General features: G+C 38.2%; 1 protein-coding gene across 1 annotated transcript; it reads left to right on the top strand.

The window, feature by feature from the left end:
* Positions 1 to 205: 205 nt before the first annotated feature.
* Positions 206 to 3,743, top strand: LOC103811164 (sodium- and chloride-dependent GABA transporter 3-like; the record flags this gene model as incomplete). The annotated part of the gene is made up of 3 exons (XM_009084117.1): positions 206 to 425; positions 3,289 to 3,423; positions 3,603 to 3,743. Coding segments are annotated over exons 1-3 (496 nt in total), but the record flags the coding sequence as incomplete, so codon positions are not given.
* Between the last annotated feature and the right edge of the window lie 9,825 nt (positions 3,744 to 13,568).

A 13,568-nucleotide genomic window follows, 5' to 3' on the forward strand; every position in this document is an offset into this window, starting at 1 on the left:
TCTTTTTTTTTCTTCATCTTTTTTTTCCGCTTTACAACTTCTCCAGCCTTGTGGAGTTGCCTCCTTCACTTTCACCTGCAAATTTACGTAGGTAATTACATTCGTAAGAAGCCAATGACAGCGACTTGAGCCATTGAAGATTACTATTAACAAGTGACTTGAAACGTGTATGTCTTTCTTTTGTTCTCCCCTAGACTGAACAGTCATGACAGCTGAAAAGACTATTCCTATAATTAATGGCAAGCCAGAAGACGCTTTGGACCCAGAAGCCTCAAGTACCAACCTCGTCCACAGCAATGATAAGAAAGTTCATGAAAGAGGTCACTGGAACAATAAGGTTGAATTTGTGCTTTCTGTGGCAGGGGAGATTATTGGGTTGGGAAATGTATGGAGATTCCCATATCTTTGCTACAAGAATGGAGGAGGTAAGATGGCATCATATATTGATTTACAGCTCACAATAAAAATGGGAAATAAACAGTTAAGAATGCTTTGCAGTGATTTATTGCACTAGTCAGAGATATGTGTTAAGGATTTCAGTGTATATGCAGATAAGGAAGTATTAAGCATCTGACAACTAATTAAGAAATCATTGTGTTTCTCTGTCCTTTCCAAACACTGTCATTTACTTTTACAAGTTTCTTTTGTGTTGTCAAATGGACATATTTTTCTCAGTAAGCTTTTCAATGCAGAAGCAGCCAATGTTCTTTACAGTGGTACACTCTTGTGTTTTCTTCTGCTTGTGAATGCAGCCCCAACATACTTAAATATGTTTGTGTGATGCAGAGTAGAATGTAACAGCTTATTTTGCACAACAGTGTACTTTGGAGAGGATGCATATTGTTTTTGATAATGCTACAAAGATTAAATTCTTTTTCTTTGTCATGAAAAAGTTTTGTAACTCAACATACTTTCTTGTCGTCTGTATTCCCCCAATTCCTACAGCAAGGCAGGGATGATGTAAAAACTGCTGGATGCGCAAAGAAGAGAGCAATCCCTAATAAATTTAAAATATGAATGTTATTTTGGATAGAAAAGAACAGGATTCTGCAGAAGTATAACACGTGACATGTATTGGTTATAGTAAAGTATAAACTGTGTAAGATATGTGACAGTTGAGAATAAGCACATCAGCTGTGATTTGTGAAGCAATGAAGAAGGAAAAGTAAGTTAATAACTTAGTTTAGAATTCTGTGGACTGGGTCCAACATTCCCTCCACTTAAGGCCTGAATCAGTGTTAGTGTAACCACATAGGCTGGAAGCAAAATAGTACGTTCAGTGGCTGATAGGCAAAGATCTGTTCTTTGCTGGATTTGTTTGCTAACAATGCTGTGCCAGATTTTTTTCCATGGTTTTGGCCCTTTTTGTCTGCTCTTTCTGTAAAACTACTACTACTGTGGAAGATGTGTTTTACTGTTTGTAGTTCCTTTCTTTATATATCTGTATCTTGGCAAAATCAAGATAACAAAGAGTTCACCTGTTTACAGATGCTCCCACATAGTGCTGTCAGTACATAAATATTAGTATGCTGGATATGATATACAGAACATTTTCTTGTTGATTGTCAAAGTCTTCCCAGAGAACATTTGGCAGAGGAAAAGGTAGAAATATATTTTTGGCATGTAATTTTCTTGTTCATACAATCACCTCTACATGCCCATTTTTATGCATATGCAGCTTGTCAAAATGTGATCGTGTTTAAGGCTATAACATTAGGTAGAAAGAATTCTAATCAAGGTTTTGAGTGATTTGATGAACAAGTAATCACTTAAAAATCATATTTAATTATCTCTCTATTGTTTAAGAATAGAACTAGTGGGTGTGATTTTAATTGGTTATGCTCTGGTGCCATTGACCAGTTTTATTCAATGAAGACCTGGTCTATGACCTGTGGCTTTGTAACTCTCTGGAATGCCCTGCTGCAATTAGACCAGAGTTTGTCTTCAGTATTTACATCTGATGCATCAAACTGCTTAGTGTGTGGTAAGTGAAGACAATAGTAAAATAGATGAGCTAGTTGTGAAATAACTTGCTAGATACAGACAGAACCTAGAAGCAGCAGCAGGGAAGTTGTGAGGTCTGACCTCTCTCTGGCACTTCCTCTGAGTCATAACAGGTAGTGTAGGTATAAGCTTCTATAGCTTTAGGTTGCTCTTGTGGGTATTCAGTTTGGGGTTTTAGGGAAAATAATTTCTTTGCATGTTTAAAATTAGATACTTTTTGGAGTATCATCTTTTTGCAGCCTAGGAAACTTGCTGTTCTTTAGCTTTCATGATGCATACCTGTGATAGAACCGTGTTGAAAAATAGTCAAAGCTAATACTTTGAATTTTAACAAGTTGCCATGTTAAACTTGCTAAGATTGTGCATATGAGTGGGCCAAGCTGGATTTGATACTGGCCACCAGTTTACCTGGCCTATTCAGATTCAAACCATTTGCACAGGAGATTATCCAGAGAAGCCAAGTTTTAGCTGCAAGGATTCCATTCTGTGTGAAATCCACATGGGAAGTTTGAAAGGCAGCAGAGATTCAGCTTTAGGAAAATTTCCTGTCTTGGGGAAGAGACTGCTTGTGAAGAGACCTCTCTTGCTGTGCTGGCTCTGAAGAAAGTAACTGCAACTCAAAGCAGCTGTATATAGTTGTCTCAGCTTTCTAATCAAGGTGACTGAAGCATAGCTGTTGTTGCAGGTTGTGGGTATCAGTGTCTGGGTTTTGGTGTGGTTCATTATCTATGCTGGAGTTTACTTTCAGCACCTAACAAATATGTTGATGCTTTGTTATTTTCCTAGAATTTCACATTAATGTTTCTAGCTGATAAGGCCAAATGCTGCTTTCCTGTTCTTGTAAGTAGTTCTGAAGTTAGTTTCATCATTCCTTTTCATGATCCTTTTCATTAGACTTATGTAAATATAAACATACAAAGGATTTATTGGATTTAATTTTCATAACACTTCATCCTTCCTTTCCTGAAAGAAGCAAGGAAGATATGTAGACTGACATGGTGATGATCAGAGCAGAACTGTGTGGCTGAGCAGGAGTGTCATCTTTTCTGTGTTTGAGACACATGAGCAAACTTTATGCTGAGGAACTTTGGCCTGGCTCTTTGTAGTCCATGGCATTGGCTTACAGGTTAACTTTTGATATTTGGGGCCAGGAGTAAACACTTGCTGCACTGTCAGCCAGAGAGATAGGTAACAGGTGATCCTTCCTTTGCTGAGAAAATTCTCACTATGCAGTCAAGGAACTGTATTCTCTATAACCAATGCCCCCTCAATATTTACTTGTAGGTGCTTTCCTCATCCCGTACGTGGTCTTTTTTATTTGCTGTGGAATACCTGTATTTTTCTTGGAGACAGCCTTGGGACAGTTTACTAGTGAAGGAGGCATCACCTGCTGGAGGAAAGTTTGCCCTCTATTTGAAGGTAACACACAGTTCTGTGTTCTACTGCAAAGGAATGCGCTGAATTTGAAGCAAAATTAAATCAATTGTATCAAAATGGAGGTTAAGATATATTTTAAGTAGTAAGCATTTGGTTTTAAATTACCTGAAAAGTAGACATTTTCCTCTTCTCTCTTGCTTTTTTTTTTTTTCTCCCTCTAGGCATTGGCTATGCTACCCAAGTTATAGAGGCACACCTAAATGTATATTACATCATCATTTTAGCATGGGCTATCTTCTATCTGTTTAACTGCTTTACTACAGAGCTTCCCTGGGCTACCTGTGGGCATGAATGGAATACAGGTATGACCTCAGTAGAGATTATCACTATACAAATCCTTATAAGTAATTGATTAATATATTTAAATGTTATGAAAAAAACTATTCTTGTAGAGAAGTCTGTGGGAATGGCCAGTCACATAACACCACAACATGATGGCAGAAGAGCGAAGACTTACTCATAACTTTTTTGTTTAGGACATTGTATAAGCATTTGTTTCAGTAGAATATAATGCCAGATAGCAGAAGAAGACTTTGAATTTTGTTAATTCTATAAGATATTCTGGCTAAATCCCAAGACTCTCATTTGCAATCATATCTATTCTCCCTGAACACAGTGAGTGAATTCTCCTGAAGAGAATGACCTGATGACAGGTTGCAGTCTTGCTCTGTCGCTCTAGTGGAATCAAGAGGAATTTGAATGGAGAGGAAAATATTAAATGTGGATCTTCGGGTTTGCTCTTTTCAATGCCAGATGTTGAGGGATAATGTTCATCAAGCTACTTCTGAAAATTTAGTCACATAAATACTCCTTACTGCATGCAAAGGAGCCTCTTACATGAATGATGAGATGTGTATTTGTAAGGGTTTGAGCATGGGGCTCTGCATCTGTCCTCTCATTGATATTTTTATCTGCAATTTGTAGATCACAAACACCTATGGGGAGGATTACATACCAGTGCCCTTATTTCCACATCCCTGAAGTGTTTGCATTTATCCCTTATGTTATTGCCCAGTTTCAAATCACGTACCAGTTGTACTGTCTTTGAAGTTTTTTTGTTAATTGGTCATTATCATGTTCTTTGAGCACACCTAAAGCTGCCTGAAATCTTACAGTTTATGTTAGGGAACTAGTCTTGGGCCCAATGGATATGGAAAGCTTCAGTATCAGTTTTTGCAGCCCTGCAAGGGAGCTTAGCCAATGTTGGTCGCTCTTGAAATACCATGTGTCAGCTCAACAATGTTGAGCTGTTTTGGCCTCCTTTCTCTGTCTTAGAGATGATGATAATAATAAGCCAAAGGAACTATTCACTTGCCATATTAGGGCAAAGTGGAAGCTTTTTGCTGGCTGTGTTCCATAAACCATCTGTTACTATAAGGCATTTGTTACCATAAGCCATTGAACCAGCAGTTGCAGTAAGGAGTATGTTGTAACTCTCAATCAATTGCCTCAGTTTCCCAATGTGTGTTTCTTCTGCCTGAGGTGATTTATTGGCCCTTGCCATTGTAACTGTGCCTTCGGGAAGTGTTATAGGACAGTCCTCATGGGTATGTTTCTGGGATAATCCTGTGAGCAAAACAGTGTTGCAGAAGTAGCAGTTGTGGCATTTAGTGTCCCCAGAAATCCTTTAGCTGCATACAGACACTATGTTGCAGAACAGAGACTACACAAGGTGCATGAACTAGAGGATGAACAAGAGGAAATGTACTTGCATGTCAATATAGCAAACTCTTTTTTTGTTCTTTTATAGAAAACTGTGTGGAATTTCAAAAACTTAATATGAGCAACTGCAGTCAAGTCTCTTTACAAAATGCCACTTCTCCAGTGATGGAATTCTGGGAGTAAGTGCACATAAACTTTGTTTGATCAGACTATTCATTATCTTCCAATAATTTGATCATTTACACGTGATTAGATACCTTGTAACCCTATAGCACTTAGTGATATGAGTTCAAGTTCAACTGGAAATTTTCTTATACAGCCAAAGAGAGTCAGGCTGAGATTTTTTTTTTTAACTCTTTTTTTAGAGGATACCAAGGAAAGGAATTCCATATCCTGAAAGAACATAGAACAAAGTGTGCCACTTGCTCAGGAGCTTGGCTCCTGCTGCTGGAGGAAAGAGCCTCAAACTCATACTAATGAGGAGGCAGAGGTGAAAGAAAGGAAGATTTAAATTTTTACCACCACACCCCCCCGCAATGTTTCTTCCCTTAAGAGCCTGAGAGTTGCACCTTCATCCTTGTTTCAGCTAACTAATAGTTTAGCTTCTGTCTCTCCTTATTTTTTAAAGAACTATGTAAGTGTTGGTTATTCAGCTAGAATAACAGGAGAGTTAACTCCCTCATGTCTCCTTAATTCTGATTCCTAGTTAGACTAACAGCAAATTATACCTTTGCAAAATACAGTTTGGTTTTGTGATGACATATTTTTTCTTACTATAAATGTTTAATCAGTGGATGTATAGTCACATTTGTTTCTCACAGGGCACAGTGTGTGTTAAGACAGTCATAGAAATGGAGTGTTGCTTTTAATACTAAGTCGTCTCACAATTCTAAGTGTGCCACAAAATTTGGGGGTACTAAAATATCTTGAGGGCCAATTAGCTTTATAATGAAGATAGAGCCTTATTCTGAGCCTGTATGTTTAGAGCTCTGTTTTGTGTTCAGGACAGCAATAGTTCCCCTTGTAATGAACCATAAATTGAGACGGTCTTTGAAGGGAGAAATCTGCCTTGACATAATTTCCTGGAATATTAGCACATGCTTTTGTCTTTACTTCTGAACCTCTTTGTCTTAGCGTGTCAGTCACCTTTGCCTTCATGGGCAGTAGTTGTTTCTTCAGTAAATAATAGTGGTTTATGTCAAAATAAAAAACCCAAACAAACAAAACCCCCAAATTAAAGCTGGACATTGTGAGAGATGCATACACTCCCTGGTTAAAATTATGATTTTATTTTCTGTTAATATTTTCAATAATCTGAACACCTAACGTGTTAAATCAAAATGTATCTACCCACTTCCCAGATGATGTTTCAGAATAAACAAGAGTTTCTCAGGTGGCATCTTTTATTGCTATGACTTCATAATTTTAACAAAAGCATCTTGTGATTCTTCAGGATAACTAGAACTAAGATTTCGTATCAGTAGAGCAAATGAACGAAGTATTTTCTCCAGTGCTGACCTTATTTACCTGCTGTATTTATTTGCTTATTCCACAATATTCAGAACTCAGCCATCTATGGTTACTCATTATTCAGAGAAATATGCAATGTTTGATTGAATTACATGGAGGGCACAGACTATGTTTTCTGTCCTCATGTTATGAGTGTCTTGTATTTTTTTTTGTTAGTGCTCATCTTTGGATTGCCTCAGTTCCTGTCAGTGTTATACATACAAATACGTTTTAAGCATGTCCATTCTCAGAATTCCCTAAAAAATAAGCTAAACAAGATTCTATAGCTAAGCTTGCATTCAAATTTTGCTCATTACAGTGACTTTTAAATCCTTCAATTTTTGGGCATATTTTGTCGTCCTGATTTTGGCTAAGTTTGTAAGGAATTATGAAACTAGAAGGGATAATCAGATTTAGCCTTTTCTCTAAGTTGTTTTACAGTCTTGTATATACAAAGTTGAAAATCCACACTCCAAAACTTTTAAACTCATAAAACCCCAAAGAAAGTAAACAATTTAGGACAAGAAGGCACAGACTCAAGCTCTAACAGGGGAGGTTTAGGTTAAGTATTAGGAAGAGATTTTTTTATGGAGTGAGTGATCAGGCATTGGAATGTGCTGCCCAGGGAGGTGGTGGATTCACCATCCCTGGAGGTTTTCAAGACGAGACTGGATGTGGCACTTAGTGCCATGGTCTAGTGACCGCAGTAAGGTTAGACTTGATGATCTTGGAGGTCTTTTCCAACTCAACTGATTCTATGATAAATTAAAAAAAAGAAAAATCTGTCATGTGTTTGGAACTTCTTTATTGTATTACAGACAAACTTTTTGTAGTACTAACAATTAACTGGCCAAAATAGCTCAATATATTAAACTTATCTACTTTCTCTGTCCAAACAAAACTGAAGTTGCATAGTTTTTCACCCTTGGAAAATAAATGTAGTCCCTTCCTGCCAAGGACGGTTAAAGTTTAAGTAGGTATGACATTGCATGGCTTCAAAATTGAAAATAGATATGATACACTAATTTAGAAGTGGAAGAATGAGGTTTATTAAACATCAGAAATTATTCTGCATTAAAATAACTGGAATTGAGGGAAAATTATAATTATTAAATCTTAAATATAAGACATAAATGCACACAGTAGAGGTATTTGTGTTTAGATGTACAGTGCCAATCTCAGAGTAGTCAATATGAAGTAAATATATTACTAGACTAGTTAATTTGTCCAGCAAATCATCTTATAGTCTGCAGAGGAGTGTTATCACTAATGTTACTTAGCTCAGCTACAGATCTGGTTCTCATGATGTTGCTTTACTCCTTTGTAAATTCTGCTGTCAGGAGCCATACACTTATTGAAAGACTTTTTGAAACAAATAGTAAGAGGAAAGTTGTTGGAGTAGACTGCACAGAGCATGTGCTCTGTTGCTATTTCCAGGGCTCATGTGGCTGGTGTGTGAGAATCTTCATTGCTGCAGTACCCAACGGCAGAACTGAGTTCATTTGCATAACGACTGGGTTCCTTACAAGTAATTAAGTTGATGTCTGTGAAGGGAAGGGGGAGGCTCTTCTGAACAACCATACCATTCAGAACCTTTACACTTTGCTCTCTGCAATGCCAAGGCTGCAATTGAAATTCCTCTGAGCTGTGGCCACATAAAGCCAGTTTATAGTGTAAAAGGTCAGCTGGGGGGAAAAAAGTTTAGGTTTTGTGAGGCTTTTTTGGTGGGATTTTTTTGTCTGTTACCATCTAATCTTGAGTTAATCTGTGGATTAAAGTGGTATTTATTGTGAATAGTGATCCTATTTGCTTAACTGTATGTGATCTCATTTACATGTACAACTCAATGCTGCATTTGTAAACTGCCAGGCTGATGTTACACCTTTCCGTTGATAACCATAGGCCTTTACCAGAGTCTTCTACAGTAGTCACAATGTCTTCAGGTTTTTTTAGTTAATCCTAACCTAACAAGCAGAGTGCTTGGGAAAGACTCAGTAACTACCCAATGCATCTTTTGGCAGTGCTATGTGTTGCTTCCAAACCTGGAGCTCTGAGAGTCACCAATGCTGAGGATGTACAGGTTGCTGTGTATCTCACATTTAGGTTATACAAATGTTATCAGAAGTTAGTAGCGGAGGAACAAGTTGGATTTGGTTCTGTGTGTGTGTGCTACATGTAAATGAATATCCCTGGCCCAAACGAATGTCTTTACTTCTGGCTTTGAAAAGGAGTCTTCACTCTTTTAACTACTGTGCTACTCTGTCTTTTCCATTAGCTAGGCTATAAGGCTCAGCCCTTGCTTGCTTGTGACTGGAAGCAAATCCAAATCCTCAGTTGGGCTGAAGATTGCAAACAAAGACTTCAGCCTCTCTGCTGAAATATTTGTGGCTTTTGCTGCTCCTGTGGCCTTGGTTACTCCTAAAGGTATTCTTGAAGTCAAACAGCAACTCATCCAGCTCAGCGATGACAGAGTGGATACTTTGCAGTTTTATGAAACTTTTCTAGCCTGCAGAGTAGCAGTTACCCTTCCTTGGGACTTGACAGTGTTTCCTTGCTACCCTGGCAGGTGTAGTCTCACTGCCTCTGATAATTCTGCATTCTTTACCTGCTTTACTAGCTGTGTCACACAGAGGGTGAAGGCTTTGGTATTGTCTTGGATGGATTGTTTCTTTGGTTAAAAAAAGGCTAAATACTGCAGTAGGTCCTAGGTGTTGTTTTCCTCTTGGTACACTCAGAAGAATCTCATTGTGCATGCAGGAACCTCAAAACCTAAAATGTTTTTGTGAGCCTGTAAACAATAACTGTTTATCTGTAGCTATACAGCGAAATGGTCTGATCCTGCTGGAGGAGTAGCAGGCAAAGACTAGGAGTTTGGAGCCTCTTGTTTTCCTGCTTAGCAATGTCTATTGCTGTTGATGTTCTTAGATTTAATCTGAGTGAGCAGACTTGCCACTGACTACAGGTATCACTGGTGACCACTGGGAAAAATTAGGAGATTAAAGGATTTCTTACCTTACTTAAAAAGGCCTTGCAAGCCATAACCTTGAGAAGTTTGACATTCCAGTACAGTTTTCTAGGGTAAGCAGCTAAATTGATGAAAATTCATTTTTTATTCTTCCAACTCTGTGTTCCTGTGTTCCAAAGGACAGACAAGAGTCTGAAACTACACTTTTCACTTCAGACTGGTGCCAGCATTCAGAGGCTGTCCAGTTAGCCCCTCATTATGGCCTTTCTCTCATCCTAATCATAGAGCTTGTTTAAAGATTTTCTAAGAAAAAGTAATAATCATAGTTTCAAGGTATGGCATATGGAATTTTCAGTATCCAAACTTTAGAAGGTTAATAGTAGTAGCTGCAGTGTTGATAATTTCTGCTATGTTAAAGCAGTCCCATGAAATTGCTGTTGGCCATGGGTGAGACCATATTTATAGCCCGGGAAACAGAATAGAGTGGAGAAGATACTCTGCTCCATTGTTTTTTCTGCTTTCCTAGGAGAGGAAGTTGTCTGGCAGGTATGGGTGGTAGCAACCGTGTCTGTGTGCTTTTCTGGCAGCTGCTCCAGTCTGTCACCATGGCCAGGAATTTGAGGTTTCTAGTGCCTGGGAAGGGAGCTGGACAGAAAGAGGACCCATGGTTTTGTGGTTGATTCCACCTCAATAGTTTTTTATTGGCTGTATAACAACAACTTGGTCCTCTGTTAAAGGAGGTCTGGTTGTTGGCCTGTCATTCTCTGGAGGGGGTGACACATCCTTAGCCTTTCCAAGTAAAGCTAGTGAGAAAAAAGCATTTTTTTTGTCTTAGGAAAGAAAAGGGGCTGTACTCAGCAAAAAGGAAAAGGCACAAACCCTTTCCTTGCAAAGTCAAAAAGAGTTTTTTCCTGTTTCATTCAGGCTGCAAATAAGTGCAGGAGTCACATTGTGGTTAATCCCTACCACACTATGAAAAGTCATTAGCAAGTGGAGCCTGATCCTGCAGTGCTCAGTACGCAGAGACCTTCAGCACCCCTCAGAACTAGGTCCTTTGTGCAGGTCTTGTAGGACATTGAGTTGTGCCAGACTTGCTTGTTTCTGCTCAGTTCATAAAAGGCTGTGTGAAAATTGTTTTTTGTTTGGAGTCACGTGATCTCTCCATCTGGTTTTGCCTCAAAGCCACTGACTTTGCCTGATTTCAGTTGAGAGAAGTAAATGGGACAGGTGTCAAAATGGGAAGTCAATTTCTTCTATACTGAGGGATGAACCCTAAACCAGACAGATGAGCTTCCTTGGTTTCTGATCTTTGGTATTGAATATTGTACACAACATTTTTACTATGGAGATAAAATTACCTTAAAAGTTGTAAAGCCAAGTATTTCAGTAATAGGAAATACTAGAAGTAAGGTTGTGGAATTCTAAGTTCACGTCTTTAACAAATATGATCATCTTGTGTTGAAGAACTACCTAATACTTTGTCAATGGATCTGCTGTGTTCTTATTGGAGGATGGGTAGGGAGCAAACACTAGGCAGGTATTCAATATTTTGTTGTCCTCTTTGTCTGCACAGCAGGAACCTAATAATAATGAAAACATAAAACTTAAGAAAATGAAGAAAGTTATTAATTTAATCAAGAATTCCTCATGTGCTCATGGTGTCTATGGTTTTACCATCATGGTTTTCTTGATAATTTACATGTTCCTTTATCTTCACATAACCTCAGTAAGGTCAAATTGTTCCCATTTTACAGAAGGGGATCTGAGAGAGAGTAAAGGTGCTGAGTGTGGGAGGCCCAAAGCATTTTTCCATACTTCTTAGCATTGAGGTTGCACAATTTTTATTCCAAGGAAGAAACAAGATGATGTATGTGAGTCAGCTTTGTCCAAACAGAAATAGAAGAGTGCTTTAATGAAGACATCATAATGTTTGTTTGAAACAAGTAATTGCTGCTTCATTCCAAATGAAAAAATTTAGTTTGTGCACTTGCATAAAATTTAAGAGCATTATTTAAAAAAAATGAAAAAAGAAAGCAGTAAGATTTTTGTCCCCTTTGCTCTACTGACTGGGTAGTTAGAAGGCTCTCTTTGTTGTATTTTGCTTGCAAGAAGTTGAATACATATTGTCCTTGCAGATATTCTGTATGGGTTTGGAATTTCACCATATTCTCTTCTTAAAACATCAGGAAGTATGAACTGGGATGCTAACATCTTGCTTCTCAGGTGGTTGCCTTAGCCAGGAGTTCACAGGATCATTCTCCTACTGTCTCTGTGCCTATTGAGATGGTTTAGATCCAATGGGATAGTCCTGTAGAACAGCAGGAAGCTCGATAGCTAGGGAGTTCACTTGGTAGGAATCTTTACAGGCTTTAGGCTTAAAGGAGGGCAGTGAGATGGGTTTCAAGCAGGATGGCTGAGCTTTTTGACTGTTTCCTGTACTAGCCTCTTTTCTCTGTGTATATCAACTCTTCATCCCCGGTGTTTCTAATTTTAGTTCTTTGAAAGGTCAGTTCAGAGGGTCTACTCTCTTAGCTTTGCTTCGTGGGCATTGGTGAGCTATCTCAGTTTGTCAGTTGATTTGTTAATCCCTGGTCCATGCTAGTGCCTGCCTGATATTCCCACCACAGCGATCCAGTTTAGTATCCTTCCATCCAATCCTGCCATTCCCAAATACTTCTACTGCTGTCTCTTCTTTGGGAAGTTCAGTTTAGTCTCTTTTCTTTGGAAGTTCATATTGTCTTCTGACTTGTCTCTAAATGAGATATAATACTGCTTCCTGCCTCCAGCCACCTAGTCCTGGTCATTTTATCCAGCTGGTTGTCTGCTCCCCAGACTTGCAGCTGCTCTCCAGTCTTAACTCCTTAAATATTTTTTTAAGGTAACTAAATTCCTTGGCCACCTAATCACAGACTGCTCTTCTGCCTGCTCTCTTCCTCTCCCCATGCCCTACTGCTGCTGGGACAGTCTGGTCTCCTTGTACAGACAGACTCACTCTAATTTATCAGGTCTCCCTAACTCCCAGTCCTCCAGGTGTTTCCTTCTCCCTGATGTTCTGAAGGTTGTGCATTGTTAGTAAGAATGCAGCATCAGAGCATTTTGTTGGAGGATTACAGGGAGATTTTATCTGTCTTCTGCTGAAGTCTGTTGGCAATGTCTGCATTTCTTTTCTAATTCAATGATAAGGCTCTGAGGTTATTGCAATAGCTATTTTCTCCTATGCCTGTGTTTTGGCTACAGTCAAAAATTGTCATTAACATTTTTGAAGCTGATCACCATAAAAACCTTTGTTTAAACAGTAGGAGTCTGAATAAATACATTTGTATCTGAGAAGAGGATTTCATAACAGAAACTTCTAAATAATAAAAACTTGGTGTGAGGAGACAAAACTTCATATTTGGGAAGAGTGACTTTACAATGTTACTGACGCTTTTCAGTAGTTGCAGGTACTTAAGGTAATAATAAACTTTGCTTTGATAGTGAAAGTACCATGAACAAATTTTATCTGTTACTCTCCTAGTTGTTTAGAATTATACTGTTATTTCAGATATTGTTCATAACAAATAATTTCACTGTCTACTACTTAAAATATATTTTGGGAATTTGTAGCATTTGTTTGGTTCTTATGTTAAAATATGGGAAAGTTTTGACCTGCAGTGTTGACAAATTATGTTTTTGTAGCAAAGATCATACATGAGCTATTTAAGATATCCCTTGTTGCACAACTGTAGATGGTCTGGCAATAACATTATTACCTACTAATATCTGGAGAACATGTACAGGGAGCTGAGTAATGTGCCTAAAAACCTGTGACATCTAGAAGCTTCTGGCTCAGATATCCAGTTTGAAGAATAACAGTAAATCTTTTTCTTTTTCTTTATTTTTTTTTAAGAATTGGTGACATTAAGGGCATTTCCAGTATTGTGGTTAATGTAGGAGTGTGTGTTTCAAGACTTGTATATCTATATATGCACTTTTTACTATTATAGGGAAA

This window comes from Acanthisitta chloris, unplaced genomic scaffold (genome assembly GCF_000695815.1).
Source record: "Acanthisitta chloris isolate BGI_N310 unplaced genomic scaffold, ASM69581v1 scaffold30751, whole genome shotgun sequence".
NCBI classification, from domain to species: Eukaryota; Metazoa; Chordata; class Aves; order Passeriformes; family Acanthisittidae; genus Acanthisitta; species Acanthisitta chloris.